The 19,969-nt window shown below is 40.8% G+C and overlaps 2 protein-coding genes across 2 annotated transcripts in view; both read right to left on the bottom strand.

The window, feature by feature from the left end:
• The window catches only part of LOC144074612 (nuclear pore membrane glycoprotein 210-like), a 23,823-nt gene extending 19,466 nt beyond the window's left edge, over positions 1–4,357 (bottom strand). The window contains exons 1-6 of the mRNA XM_077601132.1: positions 4,163–4,357; positions 3,389–3,523; positions 3,094–3,249; positions 2,820–2,998; positions 1,869–2,010; positions 884–1,102 (exon numbers count right to left, since the gene is read on the bottom strand). Of these exons, the coding sequence (XP_077457258.1) occupies positions 884–1,102; positions 1,869–2,010; positions 2,820–2,998; positions 3,094–3,249; positions 3,389–3,523; positions 4,163–4,357 (1,026 nt within the window). The remainder of the gene's footprint in view (positions 1–883; positions 1,103–1,868; positions 2,011–2,819; positions 2,999–3,093; positions 3,250–3,388; positions 3,524–4,162) is intronic.
• A 2,198-nt stretch (positions 4,358–6,555) lies between these two features.
• Positions 6,556–19,969, bottom strand: part of fbln2 (fibulin 2) — a 42,330-nt gene continuing 28,916 nt past the window's right edge. Inside the window, exons 9-16 of the mRNA XM_077608425.1 lie at positions 18,150–18,287; positions 13,207–13,341; positions 12,801–12,929; positions 10,891–11,016; positions 10,312–10,428; positions 10,089–10,217; positions 9,823–9,946; positions 6,556–7,928 (exon numbers count right to left, since the gene is read on the bottom strand). Of these exons, the coding sequence (XP_077464551.1) occupies positions 7,571–7,928; positions 9,823–9,946; positions 10,089–10,217; positions 10,312–10,428; positions 10,891–11,016; positions 12,801–12,929; positions 13,207–13,341; positions 18,150–18,287 (1,256 nt within the window). The 3' untranslated portion in view covers positions 6,556–7,570. The remainder of the gene's footprint in view (positions 7,929–9,822; positions 9,947–10,088; positions 10,218–10,311; positions 10,429–10,890; positions 11,017–12,800; positions 12,930–13,206; positions 13,342–18,149; positions 18,288–19,969) is intronic.

Here is a 19,969-nt window from a genome sequence, read left to right as displayed (position 1 = left end):
CAATTCAGGGTGTAGTTGCCTGGGATGGGCTCCATTGTGAACTAAAACACAACATTAACATGGTGCACTGGAAATATCTTTAGTTAAACCCCTTGTTTGAACAGGTTTGAGATGACAGTTTTTCAGTTCCACCTGCTATATGAATCAAGACCTGGTTTTACCTCATGTTTGCATATTTGATTTGATTATTTGTGTATATATATATATATATATATATATATATATATATATATATATATATATATATATATATATATATAATTATTATTTTTATAAGACCAGAATTGCACTGTTTTAAGAGTTACTAAGATGTAATTTAACATATGATTTTTTCTAAGTGGCTTGGCGGATGAGTGGTTCGTGCGTCGGCCTCACAGCTGTGGGATCCTGGGTTCAAATCCAGGTTGGTCCACCTGTGTGGAGTTTGCATGTTCCCCCCAGGCCTGCGTGGGGTTTTTTTCTGGGTACTCCGGTTTCCTCCCACATTTCAAAGACATGCATGGTAGGCTGATTTGACACTGTAAATTGCCCCCAGGTATGAGTGTGGGAGTGAATGGTTGTCTGTCTCTGATCCAGGGTATCCCCCGCCTCTGGCCCGAAGTCAGCTGGGATAGGCTCCAGCACCCCTCACAACCCTCCCTAGTGAGGATAAAGCGGTTCAGAAAATGAATGAATGAAGAATGATTTGTCACAAAAATGCATTGTCCTGAATTGTACAATGCTGACACTTCACAAATTAATGATGCAGAAGGGCCACTAAATGTGCCTGTACATGCAAACCATGGGGTTGACATTTCACCACACAACATAAAACAAGATGGTGCATAAATAAATCAAATAGTTAATGAAAGTGAACACATAAAAATACAGATGGAGACATTACCTGCTCTCCCAATGTCCTGCATGCTGCTCTGACAAAGTGCTGGTCATAATTACGGGATGATGGGCTGGTCAGAGTAAGACTTATGCTTTCTTCATTTTCCGCTTTGAAGTCCCATAAAGTTTTTGAGGGTTCTGCAACCCATGGCAGAGGCCCTCCCTCAAACAGCATGTCTTTTGAGGAACCCAAAGTCACTATGGCCACAGATACAGGGTCAATTGCCTGCCAAATAACAGAACTACTGAACTACTTATCTTTGGTTGTTTTCTCTTTTAACAGTGATATAAAGACAAAGCATACCAGGGATTTAAACAAAATGAAAAATGTTCCTGACATATATGGTCACATCGAGCTGGAATAAATCTGCAGAACTGACCAGAGAAGAATCACTCGAAAATCTCCGATAGTTTAAAGAAACAAATGCAGAAGATACTAGAGCCTGTCCCAGTTAACTTTGGTCAGAAGGTGGATACACCTTCAAGTGGTTGCCAGCCAATTGCAGCGAGTAGAATATTGTAATAAATAATAGAGTGTAGGATGTGTGATATAGTTGAATTTTCTATTTTACTACAACTGTTTGAGCCAGTCTCATTGATATGTAATAGAGAAATGTACTTCTGTAGATCAAGCGTATAATACTTAATTATAATGCATAGAGTTTGAAAGAAACGCAAGAATTGAGCATCTGAAAGCTTACTGATCATCCTATTTTTGAATTAATTGTAAGGATAAGGTTCTGTGTCTGAATGCTCAAGTACATCTGCAAATGGCTTTGCCAGTTGGGGGGGCAAAGGCTAATTGGCCTTTGAGGCTAAAATAAGAGCGAATCAAAACAAAGGCTTCGGTTAATGTTTACAATATAACTTTTCTAGACCCTGTACACAAAGATGTCCTGCAGCACTCAGTATTGCTAGTAATTAACATGAAGTGGCCACAAGAAAATTATCAGATTTGTGGCCATTGAACATGGATTAATTATAAAACTCACAATAAGTGGAGGATAAGCTGCAATAGTGATCTTTGCACTCAGGTGAATACTGCCTTGGATGTAGCTGACTGAGAGTGTGGTGTAACCTGGAGCCAAGGCTTTGGCTCTCACTCCACTGCAGTACCCGTGGCCTGGAGCAAGTCTATCTGTAACAAAGAAACGTAAGTGTTATGGAACACGCAGAAGTGATAAAACAGTACAAAAGAATTGTAAGATTGTCAGACAGATGTATTATTCTATCCCCTATTGATGAAAGTGCTCATTCTCCCAATTAATATTAAGACAAACAGGAAAATTGAATGTAAAAAATTAAAAGACCACTTAAAAATATTCAATTTTAAAAAAAGTGTCATAAATGTATCCTACTAAAATCACAAATATAATGATGATGACTGCTCTTTGGATTTGGTAATACTTAAATTTATCCTGAAAGACACTTAAAAGCAAATTAAATTGCACTTAGGTAAAGTGGTTATCACGTCAGCCTACCAAGGGTTAAATGGTCTCTGACCTTCTTGTGTGGAATTTGTATGTTCTTCCTGCGCCTGTGGGAGGTTTCACGTTTCCTCCCACATCCAACAATCTTGTATGGTAGGCTGATTGAACATTCAAAATTGTCCATAGGTATGAGTGTGTGTGTGAATGGTTGTCACATTGTGCTTTGCAATTGGGTGTCAATCAATACAGGATAGGCTACAGCTACACAGTGACCGTCGTAAGGATAAGAGAAACAGAAGATGCATTTATGAATGAAATAGCATCTGCACCCTAAAATCAATCTGCTAAGGACCCATGTCTAATGGAGATATAAAGCTTTTTCCAAGTTTAGCTCACACTGGCATTTTGTACTAAATGATATGATCTACTCCATAAGATTTGTTCGTGACCGTCACTTAATGGAAAATTTCCTGTGAGTGAAGGTATTGAGAACATAAGAATACATTTGCAGACTTGCCTTTAAGTAATTCATTAACCTGCAGATCAAAGTGGGAGCAGTCACTCAACAGGACTTGCTCCATTCTGTCTTCCAATCGTCCAAACATCCTGAGCGGTAATTCTAGAGTTGTGCCCACTCGTGCCTCCACTTGGCAGGGAGCAAAGACCATAGCCACAGGTTCGACAACGTAGACCTGAAGAATATGTTCATTTAAATTACTTGCTTTTGCTACATTGAAATGTCATACAGTGGTTCTTAATGGAAATACTAGAAGCAGCGTCATGATACCATCATCTCTCCGAAGTAGAGTGGGCTATGCATATCATGAGCATGAATTATGCTGACACCAATGTCACTGGCTGTCGTCATTACACCTTTGTCAGTCACTGTGGCCACACTAGTGTTGGAGGAAGACCAGCTGAAATTTCCACTGCCACCTGAGGCCTATTCAGAGCATTGAGGACAAGATGTCAGATACAGAGGAGAGTGATACCTCTTGATGATAGTAAAAATACATGTAAAAGGTGGAAAGAGAGGTTAATTCTAAGCTTGGTCAATCGCTAATGACACTAGTGAATCATACCTTAATTATGTACTCATGTGCGCCGACCTTGGGTTGCCATGGAAATGTGAGAATACTAGGAGTAAGTACAATAGGACTATAGCTTTCGATTTCCTGCTCATGGTGGACTGGTTTGGTGAGAGGGTCCCCATCTTTCTAAAAAAACAGAATACAGGACACAGCAAATGACTAATGAATCAATATAACCTAGCAAATTTGAGACGGCATTGCAAAAATAACACTGCAATTGACAAGATCACTTAATTGGCTGTAGTAAGCAAAATAAAACATATATAAGAAAATGAGTAGAGAGCTCCGCAATACAACATAATGTACATTGCAATGTATTGCATAGTGATGTTACCGTGATAACTTGAGGCACACAGGTTACCCAAAAGTGCAGTTTTTGTTCATATTGTTGGATAAAATTCAAAAGAAACAAACAGTATTTATAATAAATGTAAGGTTAGTTCTTGTTTCCATGGCAACCAGGTGTCAATAACTTGACAACGAAAACTCATGGTTTCAAATAGCTCAAATTAATTAGCATGTCCTTTATATGTTTGAGTGAAAAGTATTTCAGCATTCTCATCTTATTACCGAAATTGTCAACTAAAACGCAAATAGTGTAGTAGTGTTAAAAACGTAAGCACACACACAGTACTGCATAATACATTATTATAATTAAAATATACCATAGTAAAATGGGATTTTAATAAATGGGTCATTTAAAAATGAAATTATTGTGTTCAATGTTCTCAATATTTTGGCCCCTTAGGGATGCGCAAAACTTACGTCATCCTCAACAGCGGTTAGGGTAGCATAAAAAACAATAGAGTCATTTCTTTTAGCTTTGACTATATTATGACTCTCATTTAGGGAAGAGTTCAAGACTTCAAAGTATTCCTCTGGGAAAACACAATCAATATAGATATTCTGCCTAAAAAAGAGGAGATAAAGCCACAGCATCAGCTTTCCTTTAGGAAGCATTGCAAGACAGAGGACAACAGCAAAGCGGTGAGTTTCAATAATATAATATAGAGTAATTAGAGTTGTGACGTTCACAAACGACCTCTCTCTCTCTCTCTCTCTCTCTCTCTCTCTCTCTCTCTCTCTCTCTCTCTCTCTCTCTCTCTCTCTCTCTCTCTCTCTCTCTCTCTCTCTCTCTCTCTCTCGCTCTCGCTCTCGTGAACGGAGAAATACTAGGCAACGGTTGTCAATAAAACACGTCAGTGCACTTAAAATATATTTTACTCGCACTTTAATAAATAAAACCGGGAAACTCCCGGTTTTATTTAAGAGTTGCCCTCCTTTATTTATACATGCGGCGCTCCATTGCCGTGGCCGTCTTCAAATCTGTCACGTTTCTTTCTACGTGTCCGACATGATCCGACCATTAGACAGCTAGTGAAACCACTTTTAGTATTCCGATAACGCTGCCACAAGCAATATCGATGCGTATAAGGCAAATTGAAAATAGACGGAAATGTTGGTCAATGCATTTAGTATCGTTAAGGAGGGTCTCTCATCTCATCTCATTTTCTGAAACGCTTTATCCTCATTTGGGTCGCGGGGGGTGCTGGATCCTATCCCAGCTGACTCCGGGCCACAGGTGGCGGACACCCTGAATCGGTGGCCAGCCGATCGCAGGGCACAAGGAGACGGACAACCATGCACACTCACACCCATACCTCGGGGCAATTTAGAGTGACCAATCAGCCGACCATGCATGTCTTTGGAATGTGGGAGGACACCGGAGTACCTGGAGGAAACCCACGCAGGCCCGTGGAGAACATGCAAACTCCACACAGATAGACATGACCGGGATTTGAACCCAGGACCCCAGAGCTGTGAGGCCGACACACTAACCACTTGCTCCAACAGGCCGCCCTGTCAAGGAGGTTTTCGTCCAGAAAAAAGTCCTGTTGGTAATGCAGCCAACAGGGAGCTGAACTAGGTTTTGTGAATAATTTTAAAAAAAAATCTCATCTCATTTTCTGAACCGTTTTATCCTCACTAGGGTCGCAGGGGGTTCCTGGAGCCTATCCCAGCTGACTTCGAACCAGAGGCGGGGGGCACCCTGAATTGATGGCCAGCCAATCGCAGGGCACAAGGAGACAAACAACCATTCACAATTATATTAGTGTCCAATCAGCCTACCATGCATGTCTTTGGAATGTGGGAAGAAACCCACGCAGGCCCAGGGAGAACATGCAAAATCCACACAGGTGGATCGACCTGGATTTGAACCCAGGACCCCAACTGGGTCACCCTTATGGAAATATATTGCAATAATTTCTATCCAATCCAATTATTTACTGCCGAGCCCTGGTGAGGATCGCTGCAATGGCAGCATATACAACTTGCGAATGGAGAACAGCTGCCTGGAGAAGCGCTACCCCTGGCACCTGGCGAGCTGCATTCGTTCAGGGCCATCTAGGTAGGCACGTGGACAAAAAAAACTGGTACTCATATTGTTTTCAGATTTTTTTTAGAACCATTGATAGCACCCTCCTTTTGTTTCATCTTAATCAATACAATCAATTCCAAGAACAGAAATTATAGAATATATGAACGATTAACATTACACCATTGACAAAAAGACGCCCATTGATTTTTGTGCTTCAAATTAGGATCAATTATATTGTATTCTAAATGCTTTATATCACATCTCGGTCATTTTTATTTATTCATTGATTTTCTGGACCGCATATCCTCACAAGGGTTGTGGTAGGTCCGGGAGCCTATCCCAGCTGACTTTGGGCACCAGGCGGGGAGTCCCTGAATCTGTGGCCAGCCAATTGCAGGGCACAAGGAGACAGACAACCATTTATGCTCACACTCATAACTAGGAGCAACTTAAAGAGTTACACTAGCCTACCCTGCATGTTTTGGGGATGTGGGAGGAAACCAAAGTACCCAGAGAGAGCATGCAAACTCCACACAGTGGGGATCGACCTGGGATCGAGCCAATGAAGTTGGCTCCTGGTGCTAAAATGGGAGCATCTGTGTGCTTGTTGGCTATGTTTTTAAGCTTGGCATGTCGAAATGTGTCTCATCTGGATTGGTACCATTAGGTTTCCCAGCTGGTAAAGTAAAACAAAAAAAATGAAAGAGATGGATTTTTTCCCCTCAAAAAATGTAAATAACAAACAACTTAATTAAAAATTCAGAAATAAGAACCACAGTTAACTTGATATATGGATTTTTTTCAGAATGAAAAACATTTTCCATTCATTTTCTGAACTGCTTTTCCTCACAAAGGTCGCAGGGGGTGCTGGAACCTATCCCAGCTGATGTTCACTTTAATCTTACAGTTTATGCATTTCGAGCGCAGCCCGGCAGCTGACTAATTAGCGTGTCAGCCTCGCCAGTTCTGGGGTCCTGGGTTCGAATCCAGGTCAGTGCACCTGTGTGGAGTTTGCATGTTCTCCCCGGGCCAGCGCGGGTTTTCTCTGGGTACTCCGGTTTCCTCCCACATTCCAAAAACATGCATGGTAGGCTGATTGGACACTCTAAATTGCCCCTAAGTGTGAGCATGAGTGTCAATGTTTGTCCGTCTCCTTGTGCCCTGCAATTGGATGGTTGCCGATTCAGGGTGTCCCGCCCCCATCTCTTGCCCGAAGTCAGCCGGGAAAGGCTCCAGCACCCCCCGTGGCCCATGTGTGGTTAAGCAGTTCAGAAAATGAATGAATGAATGCATCTCGTGGAAAATTATAATACATCCATCGTTATACATAAAATATAATTAAAGGATAGAAAATCTATTTGGAGTCAAGAAAAACAAACAAATGCATAAAACATTAAGTCATGGGTGTTCATTATGGGATGTTAGTATTGATATACTGCTATTGATCAAACAAAACACTCATTTGATAAATTGATAACAGTAGAAAACATTTGGATGAAGCAATTGTTATGATAATTAAAGCAATGATAAATTATTTCATTCCAATGGCTTTGTGCATACTTTGGTTTGAAATGTACTATTCCAGCCTTGGTGGGTGTTGAGCATTCGCGATGAAGCTACATGATTTGATAGTAGAAAATATTACATTTTATGTGATAACATAATCTGATATCAATTGACAAATTGTCTTTAGTAATTTGAGGTAAAGAATATTATTCCTAGATAGTAACTTGTTTATGAAATTACACTGATGTATTTGAGGTCCTTGTTAGCCTGCAAAGAATCTCCAGCTGTTACAGTGAGTTGGCTGTGATGAAGACATAAATCCTGGCGTGGAAGGTGGTGAAAGTGCCCTGTCTCCAAAGCTTCATCTCTACATAAATTAGGAAATCTCTGGGCCCCTCGACCTGACGGTGTAAGTATAGGGCGCCCGTGTAGGCGTTTAGCTTTCTGGTACTAAAGTATCCTTCCTCGTTTCCCTTTGTGATGCTGACGATGACGTTGTCTCCAGAATAGGCCGGTGACGGTCCGATGCGGAAGATCTGAGCTGGGACGACGATATTGGATTGGAAACTGAGGTAGTAGTAGGTGATTCTAAGGGGGGAGTTCTGGCACTCCAGGTAGTTGGGACAGCTGATTCGCTCACAGCGCCTAAAAAGGATTACAAAGTCCAAGAGTCACACACAATGGTATAAAAAAAATGTAGGAAATGGCCCTAGTTTTTTAATTCAATCGCTGCCTTGACATGGTAGATAAAGAAACCAGATCTGCTCTGAAAACGAACTGTTTTGACATTTAATACACACTAACTTTGGAATATTACCACTTATGACAGTAAAACAAAGGAAACAGATCGAGAAACATCCTATTGTTTACTATTATTACATAATTTAACTCATTAGCTGCATGTTTCTTACCATTAACTCATGTTTCTTACATATATTGCTGTATATGGCAGTAAATGAGTCGATTAATTGATAAGATTGTTACATAATCATCTTATATGATTAAAACTGTTAACATCTTAAGAACCGCTTGCAAAATTTAAAAAGAAAATAGATAAATTTTGCTAATACATGATCAGAAAGGTCGTTCTTTATAGAGATAAGACAAAGTATTGCCTTATTGATTTTATCCTCATTCTGTACAAGGGATTAAAGATCGAAATTAGACTTTGGCTACAATCTTACATATGTACATATACAGTAACACCTTGACATACGAGTGTACCAACATATGAGAAATTTGAGATGTGATGAAAATTGCGAGCAAATTTTTGCCTTGAGATTCGAGACAAATTTGAGATAAGAGCATAAGAAATGGTTCCCGATGCGGCCGTCTGGGTGGCCAAGTATGCGAGAGGCTGCTTATGGGAACAGCATTGCTCTGTCTTTGTCGCCGCATCTCCCTTGCGTAAAGATATCTACAAGCACTGGGCCGTACAGGTTGCATTTTTTACTGAAGTGACCGAGTCAATAATCTGCAAAAAAGACAGCGGAATCCACATGGACTTGAAAGCAAAGCAAGCATGTGCAAAACACACCAGCGGAACCCTTCAAAGCGACTCGTGGCTGGTTTGATAATTTTAAAAAATGAACTGGGATACACTTGGTTCTGAGGTATGGAGAAGGAGCAAGTTCCGACTCGAAAGCCGCGGTGAAATACATTAACATCTTTGCCTCAGTTATCACACAAGGTGTGTGTGTATAGTAATCTAAGTTCATTTAAGTTCAATTAAAAGTTTATGTTATGTTACGAGTATGTTGCCGTCCATTCAGTCTCTCTCCTGTCCTTTCCTTTCTCTCCGTGGTAAGTCTGTACTGAGTATTGTCACATTTTAGCATTGAAGATCATAACCACTAGATAGGTATTTGTTACTTTGTGAGTAGGTGGTGAATTAGAACACATAAAAATATGTTTTCCATTATAATATCCTGTTTTGGGTGTTCTTATCAGAGGGTGGGAACAGATTTATTTTTATTTCGTTATTTTCTATAGGAGGCAGCCGGGCCCGGTGGTGTGAGTGGTTAGCGCGTCGGCCTCACAGCTCTGGGGTCCTGGCTCCAAATCCAGGTCACGTCCCACCTGTGTGGAGTTTGCATGTTCTCCCCGGGCTTGCGTGCATTTCCTCCGGACACTCCGGTTTCCTCCCAAATTCCAAAAACATGCACGGTAGGCTGATTGGACACTCTAAATTGCCCCTCGGTATGGGTGTGAGTGTGCATGGTTGTCTGTCTCCTTGTGCCCTGCGATCAGGGCGAAAGGTTTCCCATTGAGGCTTTTCGTAACCCTAATATTTCTGTAGAATTATTTGTAAGTAGAGGTACCACTGTATATTTAAGTGGTCATTATCTTTTGGATGGCCTGTTTATATTTATTCCTTTAATATTCATTTAAAAACATTCACTTACTATTATATTCCACAATTAAGCATTCTGCATGTTAGTCGCATCATTGTTATAAACTGTATTGAGACTTGTGTTTAATAATAATAATAATAATCGGACATAGGCCCTGTCTAGAGCCTAATGTTTAGCATACTGACGTGTCAGACACTTTGCGGTAGTTTGGCGGGCAGTTCAGCGAAAGGCAGCGGAAGCCTCCTTGAATGTTGTAGCAGTTGTCAGCTAGAGAGCAGTTATGAGCCCCTGTGGTGCACTCATCAACATCTACAAAACATGGGTGGGTGAAAGTACAGGAAATGGGACATAAATGTTAATCAAGAAGTGGAAAAAAAACAACAGATATAAAGTGATAGATTTTAACTCAAGGTTACATTCTCAATTTTTTTTGCATTGCATGTTCCTTCACCTCTGCAGGAACGTCCATTTGGAGACAAGGTGTATCCAGACTCCGGACACGCACACCGGTAACTGCCAGGAACGTTGACGCACTTGTAAGTGCAAAGATGGCTGATGCTTTGAGAACACTCATCGATATCTAACAGGATGGAGATGAAATCCAAATCAAAAAATTAAATATATTACACTGACATGGTAGAATTATGCTACTTGTGAAGATGAGCTTGGTGCACCTTCACACGTGTGTCCATCTTCCCGCAGAAAGTAGCCTTGCCTGCAGTAGCACTGATAAGAGCCGTAGATATTGGCACACTCCTGACTGCAAGGACTAGACAAACACTCGTTTACATCTGAAAATGAAAGTAACAGCTAATTATTGTCAGAATCCATGTGACCAAAGCCTTTTCAGTAGTACTAACCTAAAGGTAATATTATCAAGGCAATTATGCTTTCATTCGCACACGCTTGAAGGCATTAACCCTTGCAGTCAACTCTAACACAGTTGTCAATAATGCACTAATCATTGGACTTAAGAGTAGGAATATGAAAGATCCAGCCCACAAACACACACACAGACATGTTGGCGCACTTTAAACCAACAACGAAAAAATACAGTGACATGCACCAAAATCCACAAATGAATGCGTACACACCCACTATGGCAATCATTAATACCCACATTCCCTGTGATTATCTGGAAATCGGTTCAGGGTGTACTCCTGCTTCCAGCCCATAATTAGCTGGGATAGGCTCCAGCAACCCTTGTGAGGACATACAGTTCAGAAAATGAATGAATACACACACACACACACCTTCACAGTTATTGCCATCGCTGGAAAGGCGAAAGCCGGTGGTGCACGAGCACAGATATGACCCCGGTGTATTCTCGCAAGTCTGAGCACACAGACGGCCTGGGTATTGCCAGCACTCATTTACATCTAAAAAGAAGAAGACAACAGTCAGGGGAATCACGTTTTGAATTTACTATCATTTTATGCATCCATCTATTAATAAATAACTTTTATTCCAATAAAACCAACAGTGATTATAGATTCTTTAAAATGAATTGAAACACGATTGGCGGCCAAATGGTTAGCACGTCGGCCTCACAGTTCTGGGGTCGAGGGTTTGATCCCAGGTCAGTTAATACTCTGGAGTTTGCATGTTCTCCCCGGGCTTGTGTTTTCTCCTGTTTCCTCCCGTATCCCAAAATCTTGCAGTGTAGGCTAATTAAACATTCTAAATTTCCCCTAGGTATGCGTATGAGCGTAAAGGGTTGTTCGTCTCCTTGTGCCGTGCAATTGGCTGGCCACCAAATCAGGGTGTCCCCCACCTGGTGCCCGTAGTTAGCTGGGATAGGCTCCAGCACCGGCCGTGACCCTTGTGAAGACAAGTGCTTCAGAAAATTAATGAATTGGATGCCAACCATTTAAAGATGTCTCCAGCCACCTGCCCCATTGGTGGCTAAGGGACTACAGCACACCCATACCTAGGGGCAATTTAGAGTGCCCAATCAGCCTACCATGCATCTTTTTGGAATGTGGGAGAAAACCAGTGTACCCAGAGGAAACCCACGCAGGCCAGGGGAGCACATGCAAACTCCACACAGGTGGATGTGACCTGGATTTGAACCCAGGACCCCAGAGCTTTGAGGCCGATGCACTAACCAATCGCGCCACCGGGCCCCCTCCTCAATCACTCATTTGGTTTTATTCCATTGGCAAAAAATTGCAAAGGGTAAATTACCAATATATAATAGAGCTATAGTACACTAAGCAAGAAAGAGGAGTGTGACATAAAGTACTTTGAAAAAGTAATTAATTGAAAAGATCTCCAAATGGATTACAGCATTACTGGTTATAAGTATAGATGTTGCGCCGGGCATCCCTTATGACTTTGGACCCTCGTCTGTGTAGTAACAGCTTTTTCAACAGGACAGCGCTGTAGTTCACAATGTCTGTCTATTTAAACCCTGAGTGTTTGTTAGTCATTGTTAGATTGTCTGCCCTGTCTGCTTTACCCTGCTTTGTTTGTACCATGCCAAGTTGCCATGCCATGCTCCCTGTTCCATGTTCCTAATTTCCCCATGTCTTCCCGTCAGGTTGGTTTTGTGATTTGATTTCGAAGTCCTTGTTATTTTTTAAAGATTCCTACCTTAAGAATTAAAGTTTTGTTACAGCACTCCTTTCCAAGTCTTTGACTGCTTCCCTTCATTTGGGTACAACCACGTTCCACGACCGAGCTACGCGTAACATCCAGACTGTTGATGCCCTTCATGAATTCCTCTTAACCACTCAGAGCAATGTCCCCATAGCTTACTGGAAACACATTTATCAAGCCCCAACAATTTCGTCCTTAACAAGAACGGAGGAGCTACTCATTACTGATTCCTACTCAGAAGAGTCCTGGTTTGAAGAGGGTTTTTTTTTGTTTTCTGAACGATGGTTTTAAACCTTAGATCAGCTGATATATAGCCAATTACAGATTAATTGTTATTTAAAAAAAAAAAAAAATTAAACTGTTTCTTGTCACATCCCCCCTTCTTGCTTTTGCTTTTGATAGCTATACTCAACACCTCATTAAGATCCAAATGTACAATATGTCAATTCTAGCTGATCAGATCAATCGTTTGTGTGTGTAGGTTTGTGTGTGTGTGTGTGTGTGTGTGTGTGTGTGTGTGTGTGTGTGCGTGCGTGCGCATGTGTGTGTGAGACAAACCTACCAACACACGTGCGTCCGAAAGAATCATACCGATAACCAGTCTGACATTCGCAGCGATAAGACCCCGGAAGGTTGTGGCACACCTGGCCGTCTCCGCATCGATGGGCGCCATTTTGGCACTCATCTGCATCTACAAGACACAACAGGGATGTTCAAGGAAGGGACTCATAACCTGAAAATTCCCTACATAGAGGCATTTGTAAGTAGAGATACGACTGAAATTTAATGAAGTAAAGGGTTAAAAAAATCCTGGACATACTTGGTTAAATACTTACTACTAGACTTACTCCATACTGGACATACTTGGTTACTTGGTTTCACAGTCCCGTTCCCATGAAAGTCTTCTGTTTTCATCATATGGATTCATAAGGGTGTACAAAATGTAATATGTCTACTTTAAATCTTACCACTACATCTGGTCCCATCAGAACTGATGTGATAGCCACGGCCGCATAGCAGCCTCTTTTGGCACGTGTAGGATCCCACTGTGTTGATGCAATCATAGCCAGAACTACACGGTGCAGTTTGACACTCATTAGTGTCTTGTGGAAGAAAAATAGGTGAGCAGTTAGTGACATGATTTGAAGTACAAACAGATATCAAGAAAAACATTTCACACAGTTTTAACGCTTTGGAGACAGCAGCGTGTTGGATTTTCTCAAATTTTCAGAGTATTTCTTGAACCTTTTTTTACTGTGGAGTTGACTGCCTTAATTTGTCCCATTTCTTGCACCTGGGGACTAATTCTGCAGCATCAGTTTGTACTCGGGTAGGACGCAGGATTTCCTTTTATCCGCCACCTGATGCCCTCAACGGCAGCCTCTCTGAAATCTTGCCTGCCTCTATGGCATTTAATCCCTGTGTCCTTGCAGCCTTTATGACAAACAATCCCATCATCAAGGAGTCAAGCCACCTGTTGGCACAGACTGCGCAGGACTATACTGATGTAATTTACATCTGACTAATAAACATTTCCTTCAATCCAATTTTCAATTTTTTTAAGGACATGTATCGATGAGTCTTAGCTACAGTGATTTCTGAGAAAGCATGTTGTTGTTGGCGTGTGAAAAGAACATGTCAATGTTTTTACGACCGTTTTAGGCGAATATTAAAAGTATGTATAAAAAATGAATATTGATCTTAGCCGGAACATTGTCTGCATATAAGGGTAGCGTGCAACATACTGGCCCTGCGATTGATCAATTCAAGGTGTCCCCCACCTGGTGCCCATGGTTGGCTGGGATAGGCTCCAGCAACCCCCGTGACCTTTGCGAGGATAAGCGATTGGGATAAAGAATGAATGCATCGTACTGGTCCACGGACTAAAATGAGTTTTACACATAGCCCTAAATGTAAATGCTACAGTAATTTATACAAACATTTACCGTATTTCCCACATGTATGCCGCCCCCGCGTATAAACCGCACATTTAAAATTGCCTTAAAAATCGTTGAATTTTACAATTTCTCGTGTATAAGCCGCACATTTCAAATTACCTTAAAATCGTTGAATTTTACAATTTCTTGTGTATAAGCCGCACATTTAAAATTGCCTTAAAATCGTTGAATTTTACAGTTTCTCGTGTATAAGCCGCACATTTAAAATTGCCTTAAAATCATTGAATTTTACAATTTCTCATGTATAAGCCACACATTTAAAATTGCCCTAAAATCGTTGAATTTTACAATTTATTGCCCCTGATTCACAATTTTCACCTCCATATTCATGGTTTTAATGGGGAGTATAAATGTATTACTTTGAAGGGAAAATCTTAAGAAAAATCATTGCAAGTGGTATTTCTGAGATACTGTATGAATCAAAAGCACATTATTGGGGTCAATATCATGAGGAAGTTAGTAATTCATCCAGTAATGGTTGTTTTCTTACTGCAAAACAGAAAATAACCAACAAATAGTAAATGTTAATTCCCGACAACTACTGGACAAAAGAGTACAGACGCTCCCCTACTTACGAACATTCGAGTTACGAACAACGGTACATGCGAACATGTCTGCGCATAGGTTTTTCCCCCCTTTTTTTTCCCCCAAGATGGTGCCGTGACGCGGAAGCCAGTGACAGTAGCTCTGTATATTCTTATGTTTTTCGTGTTTTACAGCCCTTCTATCTTTTTTAAAATTACATTTTAATATTTCTTAATACATTCCTCTTTACTTTACTTTGTACTTTATACTTTTTACTTTAATGTTTTTACAACTTTCTTTGTTCTGTGAGTCTGGCTTCTTTCGGCTACTTCTTGTAGTGCTTCTTTCCGCCGCTAATACCGACGCCTGGCGCTGTGAGAGCTCACCCAGCATCCACCTTCCTCTGCCTAGTTCGTTGCAGTAGGTAAGTGCGTGAACGTATCTCCAGTGCGCAAAGAACATTTTTATCATTAAATATCTCGTGCATCCATGATTCAATATGGTTGGTGAAAAGCGAAAGGCTTCTAGTGAGGGTGGTAGTGCAAGGAAGAGGCAAGCGATTTCATTTGAAACGAAAGTGGCAATAATAAAGAAGCTTGATGCGGGTGAGAAAATGGTGAGCGTTGCACGGGCATACAACTTGAATCGTTCGACGATCGTTCGTTAAATGTTTTTTTCAGTACAAACCAATGCAGGTTACTTATACAAGCCTTAAACATACAAATGCACTTATATAAACTTTCAATATACTTATATAGGCCTTAAACATGAATTATAATACAAAATATAGCACTGAATCAACTTACGAACAAATTCAACTTATGAACAATCGCTCGGAACCTAACTCGTTCGTAAGTAGGGGAGCGTCTGTATAGCAACGCTCTAAGTCTTGTGCGCATGTAAGCCGTACCCTTGATTCAGTGATCATTTTCTTTTTGTTACAAATACGGCTTAGATGCGAGAAAATACAGTAAGTAGTTGGAACATGCTGGAAATGGTCATGATTAACATTATTAACCAAAAATGCTTACCACTTAACATGTCTTGCAGCCATCTTGTCCTGCTAAGGATTTACTAAGCACTAAAAACATAGGCGCAAAATAAAATTGCATATACTGTAAGTGTTAAGGTGTGCTTTTGGTGTTTTGTATTGATTTAGTCTTGACTTTTTCCCTGTGTGACCTGTGTGTCCTTATTGTTCATTGATTTCACCTGTTATCGCGTTTCAGCCTCTGTTGCCTTGTGCATCACCCACCTGTTCCCCTTGTCTCGTTAACCCATGTCTGCCACCCTTCTTTGTTCTTTTCTGCTTGCGTCATTGTCATGTCAGTGTTAGCTGTCCATCCCAGGTACATTTAATTCTACGGCTTTTGGTTTAATTTTTGTCATTTTGGATTCCCTGCCTTTGTTTGAACTTTGCATTAGGTCTCTTTAATTAAAACCTTTTGAGTACAGTACACCATTGTCCTGGCCTCTTTCTTTCCTTGTGATTGGGTCCAGCTCCGTGTTCACGTCCGCACGCCCGCACTACCTGGCACTAAGTGTATAAAAGAAGAACTCCACACAAGAAAGTTGGAACCCACCTGGGATTAAACCCTCAATTTCAGAACTGTTGAGGCGGAGGCGCTAACCACTTGCACTAGCAGCTAGTGCAATGCAAAATATGAATAAATCAAAGTTACGAAACAACTTCTTAAGTAGAGGTACAACTGTACTTGTATTTACACTAAAATATTCTATTTGTTTCAACATGTTGCTAGGTTTTGACTACGCAGCTAATGGATAGGTTCTTTTAAGTAACTACAGAGGTACCTCGACATACGAGCATTTCAAGATACGAGTAAAATTTCGAGCAAATAATTAGCTCTAGATACGAGAAAAATTTCGAGATACGAGAAAGCCAGGTGGCCAAGACATGAGAGGCTGTTTATCATTGTAGCGCACTGTCTTTTTTGCCACATCTCTTTCGTGTATAACAGATATCTACGAGCACTGGGCGCAGCGTTGCATTTTTTTCAGTGTTTTTTTCCGTCACTCAGCGCGAATGGCGGAGTGATCGCTGGTACGAGCATATATTACTTCTCGTTGGCAAGTGGTCGTGCGTTATCCTATTGTGAGGACATTTGTGTGCATCATTTTCAGAATATTTTGAAGGGAATACAAAAGCAAACAGCACATCGATAGAGAAAGTCAGGGTGGAAGCGGGGCAAATACAGCCAACCCGGCCGGTATCAAACTTAAATACAAAATTAGAATTAAGTTTAGTGTAAGGTTAGATTAAACTTATTTTTGAGTGTCTGCATCGTAATCCAAGTTCATTTAAATTTATTTATGTTATTAAATGAGCGTGTTGCCGTGCAAAAAGTGCCCCCCCTTTGCCCCCTTCTCTCTGTCCGTCTCTCTCTCTTCCCCCCTTCGAAAATTAGAATTAATTTTAGTGTAAGGTTAGATTAAATTTATTTTTGAGTGTGTCTGCATCGTAATCCAAGTTCATTTAAATTTGTTTATGTTATTAAACAAGCGTGTTGCCTGCCGTGCAAAAAGCGCCCCCCCCCCCCCCTCCGCCCCCTCTCTTTGTCCTTCTCTCTTTCCCCCCCTTCGAAATCCGTATAATCTTAGTACTATTGAACACATTTTAGTAATATTAAACCACTAGTTATGTGGTACTTTGTTAATAGATGGCGAATTAGAAGAAAAAAACAATCCAATCCAATATCCTGTTTTCGGTGTTTTTTCAGAGGGTTGGAGTGATGTAATTCGTTTTTAGTTCATTTCTATGGGAAACGTTCGTTCGAGTTATGAGAATATCGACATACGAGCTCAGTCCCGGAACGAATTTAGCTCGTATCTCGAGGTACCACTGTATCTTCATATAAGATTAAGCTGAAAAAGGAAATGGAGGCTGAACTCAAGCTTCTTGTGCGGGCCACTAAAAACTCGGCAGCGGGCTGTAGTTTGAACACCCCTGGACATGTTAGCAAATCATCATCTTATCTCATTTTCTGAACCGCCTTATCCTCACTAGGGTCACGGGGCGTGCTGGCATCTCAGCCGACTTTGAGCCAGAGGCGGGGGACACACTGAATTGGTGGCCAACCAATCGCAGGACACAAGGAGACAAACAACCATTCACGCTCACACTTATACCTATGGGCAATTTAGAGTGTCCCATCAGCCATGCATGTCTTTGGAATGTGGGAGGAGATTGTAGTACCCCGAGAAAACCCAGGCAGGCCCGGGGATAACATGCAAACTCCACTGACCTGGATTTGAACCCAGGTCCCCGACTGTGAGGTCGACGCGCTAACCACTCAACAAATCAACAATCTACTAATTTTCTGTCTGTCTAGGTTATTACATTATTTTGAATTCTTCTTTACACTGAACTCCACAACCAAAAAGGGTGACTGGAAAAAAACAAATCCTACCTATACAGTTGCCAGGCGCATCCCGTTCAAATCCAACAGGGCAGCGAGATTTAAGGTTGCACATGAACGAGCCTTCGGTATTCACACACTCATGTCCGGACATACAGTCATGGCTTCCTTCAGTGCACTCATTAATATCTGTGGGAAAAGCGTGGCAAAAGAGTCACAATGATTTCCGGTAAACAGAAAATCGATTAAAAACGCATTTCAGTCAAGTCATGAGTGATCATATAGTAGGCCGTTCTACTCCATAAATCAGAAAATCCGTACTTTGGTTCTGTTTTAATGTGAATGAAAGTTTGGAAAAATACGAAAATCTATTTTGTTGGTGTGAATGCTATTAGGACCTGAATGGTAAAATGGTAGTATAAACCTGTGTTCGGCACACTCATCGTTCGTGTTAAATGCTCAAAACTGGGAGATAAGTTACAGTTATTTTGGGAACCTCGTGCTTTTCATCCATATTTTGCGAAACTATTGTAAATTTAATGGGTGAAATTATCCACAAGTCAGATGCCCACTGTAAAGTTTTTTAATGCACTCCTATCGACTGGAGCAGAAATAGGTTATTCTTCAATTTTCTCAACACCTGCTTTCTCAGGGATTTCCCTCATGTCATACAAACAGCATCTGTTGGCACAGTGAGACCCAATGCACAAGGAGAAATACTATCTCAAAGAATGATCAATCGTGGTGCATATGCGCAGGAGTGAATAATACATCGGTGGCGAATAGTTGCAGGCAACGACAGATGGAGTTTGTAGCTGTAATTGCATCACTGAGGCTCTGGCAGGCCGCCTTGTGGATATAGAGTTGGAATGTCTTTATAGTCCATAATACACACAAAACTTGGAATCTGATGCTGACTGAAACCGGGTAGAAATAAGAGAGCATAAGTATGTGAGAGTGGCAAAAACCTAAAAAAAAATGGCTTCAGGAATTTTTAAATTAATTTCAACTTAATTACTTTAAATCCTGAGCTTTCGGGACTTAATGCAGATGGCTATTGTGTCATGTATCTTTGGCTATCCATTCCAAACAATACTTGAGAGTGAGGTTCAATGTGTCTAGCCTGAAATTAAGTGGCACAACTACTCCGTATTTTTTAAATTTTCTTTTAATGTCTGCCATGGTATACAAAGCCTCTGCAGTCTCCGGTTTTATCAAGAGACAGAAAATCAACTTCACCTTGCTAAAATAGGGGTGGACGATGTGGCGAAAATATATCACAATGTTTTTTTTTATTTTTATTTTTTGTTAACAAACTAATAATCTCAATTTTATCAAGATTATTTTTATTTTATTTTTTAGATTGTTTATTTTATCGTAAGGCGACTGAGTGGTTAGTGCATCGGCTTCACAGCTCTGGGGTCCTGGGTTTGAATCCAAGTTGGTCCACCTATGTGGAGTTTGCATGCTCTCCCTGGGCCTGTGTGTGGTCCCTGAATCGGAGGCCAGCCAATCGCAGAGCACAAGGAGACGGACAATCATGCACACTCACACCCATACCTAGGGGTAATTTAGCATACCATGCATGTTTTTGGAATATGGGAGGAAATTCCGCGAAATCCGTCTAATTGTAGTACTATTAAACATCATGACCACTTGTTATTTGTTACTCTATTAATAGATGGCGAATTTGAACAAATAAAAATGTTTTTCCAATCCAATATCCTGTTTTTGGTATTTTTTCAGAGGGTTGGAACTGGGATTGAACCTTTGATTTCAGAACTGTGAGGTCTGCGCTAATCACTCGACCATATTTAAATATAGTTGAAATGGAAAAATAAGGCTTTAGTTAGTTGGTGTTTTTAGTTCCT

Source organism: Stigmatopora argus, chromosome 1 (assembly GCF_051989625.1).
Source record: "Stigmatopora argus isolate UIUO_Sarg chromosome 1, RoL_Sarg_1.0, whole genome shotgun sequence".
Taxonomy (NCBI): domain Eukaryota; kingdom Metazoa; phylum Chordata; class Actinopteri; order Syngnathiformes; family Syngnathidae; genus Stigmatopora; species Stigmatopora argus.
Note: the sequence above shows the minus strand (reverse complement) of the source record. Positions and strands in the feature narration are given on the sequence as shown.